Here is an 11,057-nt window from a genome sequence, read left to right on the forward strand (position 1 = left end):
ACTCCATTAACCTGTGTCTTGTTGAGAATGCTGTTGTTCAGTATCAGCATGACTGTGGTAATTAAATTATTGCGTTCTTTTAGTTTGTCCTAGGCAATTTAAATGCTCAGACAAAACATGCATTCCACTAAACAGTAAGTGTGATGGGTGGAAAGACTGCACAGATGGAAGTGATGAAGTCGACTGCGGTGAGTTTATGAATTATTTTGACATTTAAACTACACAGTAAGGCATATTCTGGGAAGAGGATCTGTTCTTTAAGAGATAACAATACAGTAACATTCTGGGATCATTACAATCTTGATTCAATTAGGTTGTTTCTGTAACCATGTATAAAACAAAATATAGCTTATAATGTTTGGTCTTGTCAATGAACATTGGACTTTTCTTCTCATATAAAGTTATTTGGAGAAAACAAGCAAAACTTCATTCAATAAAGTAAAATGCTTTTGGTCTAACACAAGAAATTATAAGGTATGCTAGAACACACGGGATTATTATGATATATTTAACTACATCCATATATTCACTTCTTAGAGAATTCTGGGTATTGTAGTGGGTGGCTTGGGTTGTAACTCAGGGTCTCTAGCAGACTTTTTAGGATACCACCAAACTACAATTCCCAGTGCTCCTTAAAGGAAATAATGATAAATAAGAGTGATATAAAATCTATTGTGGATAAGGTGTTTGAAGACATTTTACACTACGTGTAATGCAACAATCATGACTGCATAGTTTTCCCCTAGGTTGCAATCCAGCTAAATGTGACAATGGGAATTGTAAAAGCCAACCCAAGTCTTGTAATGGTGACAATAGTTGTGAAAGTGGAAGTGTGGAGGAGGAGAAAATGGAGGATAAGGAGGAAGAAGATAGTTGCTGTAAGTTTATTGTAAACTAATTTTTGACTGGAGATTTGGACAGATATTGGGTACCTTGAGATCTCTTGTGTTATTTTCTGGTATCCATAAACCTTAATCAGAGTTTGGAAGTGTTTCTTTAAAAAATACTATAGTTCTTAGGAATCTCCAGCTGTTATTCTGAGAACTGTAGTTGAAAATGATATATTTATCAAACTCTGATCTTGTTGATTTTTGTGCTAGGATTGTCGCATCACTGCCTCCTGCTCATTTTACAGACATTAACAATACATCATACAATTTGTTCATGTTATATAATCTGGATTTGACTGCTTTCATGCACATCAGTGTTTCAAGATTTACATAGCTTCTAGAATTTCAAAAATGAGGGAGTTGTAGTTCTTGGCGGCATGTTTCTACTTATTATGTAGCTGTATGCTTCTACAGTAAGCAGTGCATTTCAGCTGAACCTTGATCTGTTTTTGCTGGCTGGATTACTGTAGACTCTGGTATCTGTTTTCATGCACCTCCTGAAAATGGATGGGTAGCCAGATAGCGTTTTCAGTCAGCACCCGAAAAATAGGGCTAGATCTGGCCCATTGGTGGCAATGGGGAACTTACGAGGCTTCCCTCTCCATTCTTGGGCTCCTTTTCTTTTTTTCCCTTCAACAAAGCCTGGGTTTCAGCAATGTGGTTAAGAAAGCACCCTTCCTGGGATCCTTTCCTTTCTTCCCTTCAAGGGACCCTGGGTTTCAGCAACAGGGTCAAGGAGGCAGACACAACTTACATAAGACATGTCATGGCATTCTTCTATTCTGATTGTCCCAATAGGCAGTGCTCACAGGGAAACACTGTGCGAGCAGGCCCCTGCATGATGCTAAATAGGGGAGGAGGAGCCATGATCGACTGCCACATGGTTCCGTAATGGACAAAAAAAGTGACGGCTGGGCCCTTGCTGTTACGGCCATCTTGCCAAGCCAAACAAGCCAGACTGGCCAAAGTGCATGGATTCACTTGTGAATCCATGCACAAGCCTAGTATGCAGTTATTCCAGTATCAAAATGTTGCTTTCAACATCCATATAAATACTGCCAATACTAGTATGAAATAGTAGTACCCTTAAAATATATCATTTTAAAATCTCTTGTATTCATTAAGCTACAATGTACCATTTAATACATTAATATTTTTCTACTTCTTATGGTGTCCTTTCAGCATATAAAAGTTGTTCACAGAATGCATATAAATGTCTAAATGGAAAATGTCCCATAAAGCTGAGCCCAGAATGTGATGGTGTACGAGACTGTGCGGATGGATCTGATGAAATGAACTGTGGTATGTAATTAATGGGCACATTTCTAAGTGAGCAAAAAATGTCCCTGTGTTTCTGCAGCCATAGCAAGACTATAATTCAAAATCAAAATTTTGCGCAAAGCACATTCTATGAAACAAAAGGCAGAAATGTGTTGGTTTTTCTATTTTTGGTGGAAGAAGGCAAACAGACTTTTCTTCTTCGAGTGTTAATGAATCTCAACAGAGCTTGGATATTATGTACCAAAACTTAGCATACATGGTCATACTGATTGGAAGATTCTGAGAGTGGTGGGAAAAAGAAAATTACAATCTTGAAGATTCTCTTTGTGCTTTGCTTTGGGGTGAAAATAGAGATTCTAACCTATATACAGACACCTGGGATAGACTGCAGCAGTTTGCTTTTGCCTGAGTCTACCAGAATTGACAAAATTCTGCCCTCTCTTCTACTACTACTGATTTAATTGAGTGCAATTTCCAGCCATTGAAATAAGCTCAGGAAAGAAGGAAGTGTAAGGAAGGAATAGCTGGGACATTTCAAAAGTTGCAGAAAAAGTGGAATGATATGATTAATCAGAACTGTTGTTTCCAAATTAGTTGGGGAATTGCTATGAATAATATCATATTTTTTCTCCCCCACCACATGATTTTAGATAATTAATCTCTCTGTGTATTATTTCTTTAATAGCCTGTGGAAGGAATCACCTAAAAAGGCCCAGGATTGTTGGTGGTGAAAATGCAAGAACTGGAAAGTGGCCTTGGCAAGCTAGCTTGCAGCTGGGAACATATGGCCATATCTGTGGTGCATCTATTATTTCCAATAGGTGGTTGGTATCTGCTGCCCATTGCTTTCAGGACTCTGATTCTATAAGGTATGCATCAAGTAACATAAAAATATTGTTGATAACTAGCCAGTGCAAGCTAGTATGTTCAATTTAGAAATCAGTTTGATATTATATCCAGTTTTTGTATAGCATTATGAAGTTGAACAACTTGGAGTAAAAGCAAGTTGAGCATCCAATATCCAAAAAGCATGGAACCAGAAATAATTTGGATTCTTTCAGGTTTTGGAATATTTGCATATATATAGAATGAGATATCTTGGCGATATATTTACCTAAATGTAAATAAAAAATTCATTTAAGTTTCATACATATCTATTTCAGATATGTTTCATACATATCTATTTCAATAAGTCTGTGTATGAAACCATATTTGTATACATTGAATCATGAGAAAGCAAAGATATTGGAGTTTTCGGATTTCAGAATTCAGGATAAGCAATGCTCAACCTATTATGCTTGGCAAAAGAAATGTGCTACATCCACTGAACTAGGAGTCAGTCTCATTGAACTCAGTAGGACTTACCTGTGGCATGAGATGTACATGATTGCAGAATTGTCTTTATACTAGATAGATTGAGAGCATGCCAGGGAGCCAAACTGATCCAGCATCCTTGAGTGGACACTGTCTACAATAAAATCTTAGCAGTTCCCCTATAAAAAACTGATCAGTTTTGATACTTAGATGACCCGAACAGGTTTTGACCAAAGTCATGGATGATCGGTCAATCTGGTAAATGGAACTTCCAGGTTTAGAAATCCAATTTTCTTTAAATCTAGGGAACAACAGCAATTGTTTTCTTCATACCTTATTTGCAGCAGAATTAGTTTGCCACTGAAGCTAGTCCATAATCTTGGCTCAGGGATTTCTCACAGTTAGATAGATCAGAGAACAAATGCAACTGCCTGCAGGCAAAAGGGGGATCAAGCATATCTTGCCACTGATATATCTTTTATTAAATTGTTTATGCATTTTAATTATATTTTACTTTCTCCCAGCATGGTGGTTTAAAAACAAGTTAAAATGAAAGAGAGCTAAAACCTGATGATTAAAAGTTAAAACATAATTAAACAAGCTTTCATATTAAAATAGCATGAATAAAAATATAAATTCATTTGGAAGCATAATGTTAAGGATAAAAGTACAGCACATTCTGCTATTAAAAATATCCTTCTGCAACCAATTAATGGATTTCCTGTTTTTTTAAAAAAAAAACAAGCAGAGGAGGTATCAATTTAGCATCCCATGGATGGGAGCTGTACTGTCTGCAAGCAGCTACTGAGATGGTCCTCCCCTGTGTCCTCACCAGAGAGATCTATGATGGTGGTGGGACTAGGGGTCTCATCACACTTGAGGATTTTTCTACTTTAATCCACTCTAAATATTGTGACTGCCTCTTGCAGAATTCTGGAGTTTGTAGTTTAGGGAGGGATCTTTAAGCTGCTCATCCAGGGAAGCTCTCCCCCCCCCCCCCAAACAACAAAGAACAAACTCCAGAATGTATCATCGAAGGCTTTTGTGGCCAGAATCATTGGGTTGTTGTAGGTTTTTCGGGCTGTATGGCCATGTTCTAGAAGCATTCTCTCCTGACATCTCGCCTGCCATAGATGCAGGCGAAATGCCAGGAGACAATGCTTCTAGAACATGGATATACAGCCCCAAAAACTTACAACAATCCAAACTCCAGAATGCTGCAGGAGGCAGTCACAGAATCTAAAGTGGATTAAAGAGGTAGCTTTCTCCTTGGATAAAATCATAGAACCATAGGGTTGGGAAGTTCTGCAAGGCTTGGGCACTGGTTCTTAAAAACTGGTTAATATAAAGTGACATCTTTCAGTGTACAAATTAGACCACACATTTTTGAACCCGTAAGAACCATAACCATGGAATCCATGTAGGCGGTTTTACTTACCTATGTCTCTCCAGGCATTTTCTAGAGCTCCCAGTATTACTCAATGGTATGCTTCCAACAGTGGTCATTCATTCAATAGTAAACCCTATTATTTGTGGTTCCATGGATCAACACAAGGTCCTGGACATATCTCCTGGAAATATATGTATACTTTTGCTTAGTGTTCTTATAGTTAACTAAGAAGTTGTTATAGAATATTGGTCAATATTTTTATGTATAATCAACTGCTGCTGCTATATGTCTCCAGATAAAAGTGGCATTATTGATCTCAGATTCTATCACACCTTATTGAAAACAGACTGCATACTATTCCTGGGATCCATAGTTCTTACAAATAATGGGGCCTATATAAGAGCAGTGCTCAAAGACAATTTTATTTCCCTGTTTTTCAGATACTCGATAGCATCTGGCTGGACAGCATATATGGGTATAAAGACCATTAACAAAAACAGCAATGATTATGTAGCGATGAGAGCAGTCAAGAGGATTATTGTCCATCCGCATTATGACCAATATATCTCAGACTATGATATTGCCCTATTGGAACTGGAGGCACCAGTATTCTTCACTGAGCTGGTACAGCCCATATGTTTACCAAGCACTCCTAGAGTATTTATTTATGGAACTGTCTGCTATGTAACTGGCTGGGGAGCCATAAAAGAAAATAGTATGTTCATTTCTGGATATGTTTATTGCAAATTGCAAATATCCCTAATATACTGTATGATTTTTGTGAATTATAGCCATAGGCTGCTGTAAGGGTTTGCTTTGAAATCTTTCTTTTCAAAAAGATCTGGCAAACACAATACACTTTTGCAGAATAAGGTATGGGCTAATTTGTTGTTTGTTATGGCTATTCTAAATACATATATGGTGACATTAATTTCAATGCATTCTTAGAGGCTGATCAATTTCATAATTCATTGAGAAGGCAACGTGTCTCATATTTAAAGAATGCGAAGTTATAGTTATATTTAATATTTATGATTTATTATGTCATGTGAATACTATTTGTAAAACATGAGTATATAAATACTTTAAAGCTCGAAGGATGAGAACAGTTCAAAATAGTTTTCCATTTTCAGTCTCATTGTTTACAATAAAAAAAAAAACCTTGATCTATTTAATGTTTCTGCAATGCTTCTATTGATCCAGGTCAGCTTGCAAAAACATTACAAGAGGCCAAAGTGAAAATAATTAACCAAAGTGTTTGTAGCAAGCTTTATGACGATCTGATTACTTCTCGGATGCTGTGTGCTGGGAACCTTAATGGTGGCATTGATGCATGTCAGGTAAAGGTGAAAATAACATTCTGTAAAGTAACGTGTTACTTTTGGTGAAGTTTCTTTCTTAAAAAAAGAGATGTGTATAAGGCATTTTCCAGCAATGTATAGACAAAGCCTATAGTTGTGCTCAGATTTCAAATGCATGAATGGTTCTTTACCAAAACTCATAACAAACTGCAGAAATCAATGGCTTTCTGGGGCAAAGTTTGGTTTGTCTTGTCATCAGACTCAGAAAGGTGAAGAGAGGAGGTGAATATTTTTCACAATATATTGCAGGATCCGTTAATTTATTTCTCATGCCTGGTTACAATCTGAATATGTTTATACCAGTATATTTATAAAACTTAGTCAACTTTAATTTTGCAGTTAAACTGTGAACTGTAGTCCAGAATTTTAAGCTGGACAATATAATGCACTGACCATATAATGCAGTCTAAATCCAGCCTTATTTTGCACTGTATTTGGTATAACTATGCCAGCATAAGCATTGGCAATAGAGGGTGGGTGAAAGGAAATTTGCAAATACAATAACCATGATAAAAGAAAGCAATTAGAAAAATAGCCTGGCATTCTATCAGAGACATGTGCAAGTTTAAGTTGAGCGATGCACGCACAGTAGGTGTTTAAACAATGTCATATCTAGTTGGTGTTGGTGTAAGCAACGGAAAGCACATGGAACTGAGATGCATGTAGTAGCACTTTCACTGCATAGGACAGTGTGTGAATGTGCATTACTTCTATGTATTGCCTTTGTGCCCTGACCCTTACAACTACACAATCGATTGTTAAGCTAGGCATGTTGAGCATTGATCCACTTACATAGCACTATATTAGTTTTTGGTATAGAGTTTGCATACTAGTGTAACTAAAACTGCTAGCTGTTTGTTGCACTGTGCTGATGCAGTGTGGGATCATGGCTACTGTCTGATTACAGCTGCAAGAGTTCGCTTATCGTCCCTTACCATCAATATACAACCCTGGAAAAAGTCCAACTTCTTGCATAATGAGCCAACAGTGTGCCAATATTTTGGAATAGGAGGTATAGGCTGACATATATTCCTAAATACACTGGGGCTCATCTGCATGTGGAAGCAGATTTCTATATGTATATTTGCTTCCTGTATATGTGATTTCTGTATATATAACTTTTTCTACTGGATTTCCACATAGTTGGCATTGCCAGATTGTAGTGACCAAATGGGCATGTTGTCAACTAGGACCAAACTAATCATATATAGAAACTAATCATAGATAGAAAGCCAAACATCATGTTATAATAATAATAAGTTTATTTTTGTACCCCACCTCCATCTCCCCAAAAGGACTCAGGGTGGTTTACATATTGCACAATGTGCCTGGAACAATGCATAACATAACCACACAATACAATAAAAAATAAAACCACCAGCATATAAAACAATGATTTAAATTTAAAACAGCACCCAATAACCTATGGTGAATGTCATTTTTGCTATTATTTTGTGGTTTCAAATTGTTTCTGACCTATAATGATCCTAAGGCAAATCCATTGCAGGGTTTTATTGGCGAGATTTGTTCAGAAGACCTTTGTCACTGGCTTCCCCTGAGACTGAGATTTGCCTAAGGGGTGTTTTTATTTTGGCATCAGGAGTAACTTGAGAAACTGCAAGTCACTTCTGATGTAAGAGAATTGGCCATCTGCAAGGACATTGCCCAAGAGACGTCCAGATGTTTTACCATCTGGGAGGCTTCTTAAATGTCCCCACATGAGAAGCTGGAGCTGATGGGAGCTCACCCCGCTCCCTGGATTCAAACCACCAATCTTTTGGTCAGCAGTCCTGCTGGCATAAGGGTTTAACCCTTCGCACCACTGGAGGCTCCTAAGGTTATCCAGTGGGCTTCATGTTGAGTAGGTTTCCACAATTTTAGTCCAACTCTTAAACCAACTACACAACACGGTCCCTCTTTCCACTTATAACAAGCACAAATAAGTAGCTAGTTTTGTCTAACTTCCTGCTAACCCAATATGCACTGTGGTTATACTCAATTCATCTGCTTGCCCATTAGGATTTATAGATTTTTCTGTGATTTTGTGTAGAATATTACAAATTTGAAAGTGAGACATCATGTCACAATGTGCTATGAAAATTACAAATTAATTTGCAATTAATTGTCATTTAATTACAAGTAATTACCATTAAGTTGTAATTAATTGTAACTTAATTGCAAGTAATGGAGCAACATTTTCTTTCTTCTAATGGTGACACTTTTGTCCTTTCATTTAGGGTGACTCAGGAGGTCCATTAGCCTGTTTTGGAAAGGGAAACAGGTGGTACCTGACAGGGATTGTCAGCTGGGGCGAAGGATGTGCTCGAAGGAATCGTCCGGGAGTTTACACCAAGGTCACAGCGCTGTATGACTGGATTCGTCAGTATGCAAACTGACAAATAGGTTGAACCCCAAACCAGAAAGCCATGTACTTTCTTATAGAAGTTCCTCACTTATGATAAAGGAAATTGGATATAATTTTATAATTATATGATTATGTTTTATAATATGATAAAGATAGTTAAAGGAGAATTTGTGGGTGTGTGGGTGTTCACATAAACAATGTCTAACTTAAGCAGGAAAGTCCCACAAACTTTGCATTGGCAAACCTCCTGATATGGATTAAAGCAAACAGACATTTTTGCTTATGTGTGGGTGTTCTGTCAGAAGATAGGTGAAAATGACATAGCATCCTTTCAAAAATAAATATTCATTCCAGAAACAAACAAATCTACAAACAAAAGTAAAACTACAATACAAAATGCACAAATGTAAAGAACGTTTTCCCCATCCATAAAAACAGAACAATAAAGATTGTTTCTGTTAATTTAAGCACAGCTAACAAAGCACAATCTGAAACTGATTCTCACTACTATTATCCCAGTCTATTAAACTTATACCATATAATCATCATCATCATCATCATCATCATCATCATCTTTATTTATACCCTGCCACCATCTACTCAATGGGGACTCGGAGCGGCTTACATGAGGCTAAGCCCAACAGTGCATTACAATAAAATAAAAACCAAAGCAAAAACAGACAACACAATAAGATTAATAAAACATAAGAATACAGCAAACACTATAAAATACAATAAAAAATCTTTCACACTCACAGTGACAATGAGCGGGCCACATGTACAAGATAAAATGCTAAAAACTCAGGGTGAGATAGGAGTGGAGCAGATTATTTTTGAGGGAGAGGCTCATAAAAAATGGGGTTATAAAACAGGCCTCCAAACAGGCAGGGGGAAGTGTACTATAGGGACAAACATTGAGGGGGAACAGCAAAGTATAGTTGTATAGTGACTCTCCAAAAGTGCAACAGAGAAGCCAGGTTTTGAGATCCTCCTTGAAAGTGTGGGATTGCCTAATCTCACTGGGCAATGTGTTCCAGAGTTGGGGGGCCACAGAGGAGAAGGCTCTCTCCCTTGTTCCCACAAGATGAGCCTGTGATAACAACAGGGGTAAAAGGAGAGCCTACGAGTTGCACACTCTTTGACTGTGGTTTAATCTTCTTAATTTTCTATGGCCATAAAATATCACTAATTTTATCCTTCCCATTTATGTTGGCACTCTTCTAATTCTGAAATTCAATAACAAACATTTGCCTCCATCTATGTCAAAAAGTAATAAATAAATCCCAGTCTTTCTTAAAATTGGTTGTGCATTTCACAAATCTTCTTGAGCAGGTCTTCTTCTGTCGGGATAGCTGAGTCTTTCCAACTCTGAATGTAGATTATTCTCATTGCCATGATCATATATAATATAGTCTTCCACATTTTCTATCAAGTTGATCATCTCGCACAGTGTTTCTCAACCTTCCGAATGCCGCAACCCCTTAATACAGTTTATACAGAACTAAATTTAGCACACAGAACTCCCATGACCAACAGAAAATACTGGAAGGGTTTGATGGGCATTGACCTTGAGTTTTGGAGTTGTAGTTCACTTACATCGAGAGAGCACTGTGGATTCAATGATGGATCTGGACCAAACTTGGCATGAATACTCAATATGCCCAAATATGAACACTAGTGGAGTCTGGGAAAAATAGACCTTGACATTTGGGAGTTGTAGTTCTTGGGATTTATAGTTCACCTACAATCAGAGAGCATTCTGAACTCCACCAAGGAATGGAATTGAACCAAACTTGGTACACAGAACTCCCATGACCAACAGAAAATACTGTGTTTTCTGATGGTCTTTGGTGACCCCTCTGACACTCCGCTCATGACCCCCCCCAGGTCCCGACCCCCAGGTTGAGAAACACTGATCTAGCATCTCCAATAAGTAAAACTCTGGTTTCATAATGCATTTCATCATAACAATTTCTTCTACCAACAAATGTTTTTGAGCCCAATATTTCTGGGCCTTTTTACAAGACCACCACTAATGCTAAAATGTCCTCACATTTTTCTCATATTTCCAACATATCCTAGAACTGCCATTATAAATTGCTCAAAGCCTCTCTGGTGACAAATATGATCTGTACATCACAGTATAACATATGTTTTTTAAGTCATTACTCAATGTGAATTTCAAACTTTTTGTCTAGATCTTTTCGCATTGTTCCATCTGTATTTGGTCACCAATATTTTGTGCCCATTTAACTATACAATCCTTCACTTGATTCTCCTCCATTTCATATCTTAAAGACAGTTTGTACAATTTAGCAATCAAATGGTCATCTCCAGAGAATAGTACAGTTTCAAATTCTGATTATCCAAAACAACCCCAAATAAATTTTAATCCATCTTAAACTGTTCTGTAATTTGTCTATGAGAAAACAATTGTATTGTAAAACCCTCTGTTG

At 37.3% G+C, this 11,057-nt stretch overlaps 1 protein-coding gene across 1 annotated transcript in view; it reads left to right on the forward strand.

Annotated features, from left to right (window-relative positions):
* Positions 1–8,722, forward strand: part of TMPRSS7 (transmembrane serine protease 7) — a 67,271-nt gene extending 58,549 nt beyond the window's left edge. The window contains exons 20-22 of the mRNA XM_067466199.1: positions 5,316–5,590; positions 6,079–6,215; positions 8,474–8,722. Of these exons, the coding sequence (XP_067322300.1) occupies positions 5,316–5,590; positions 6,079–6,215; positions 8,474–8,632 (571 nt within the window). The 3' untranslated portion in view covers positions 8,633–8,722. The remainder of the gene's footprint in view (positions 1–5,315; positions 5,591–6,078; positions 6,216–8,473) is intronic.
* The last annotated feature ends 2,335 nt before the right edge of the window (positions 8,723–11,057 follow it).

This window comes from Anolis sagrei, chromosome 3 (genome assembly GCF_037176765.1).
Source record: "Anolis sagrei isolate rAnoSag1 chromosome 3, rAnoSag1.mat, whole genome shotgun sequence".
Taxonomy (NCBI): Eukaryota; Metazoa; Chordata; class Lepidosauria; order Squamata; family Dactyloidae; genus Anolis; species Anolis sagrei.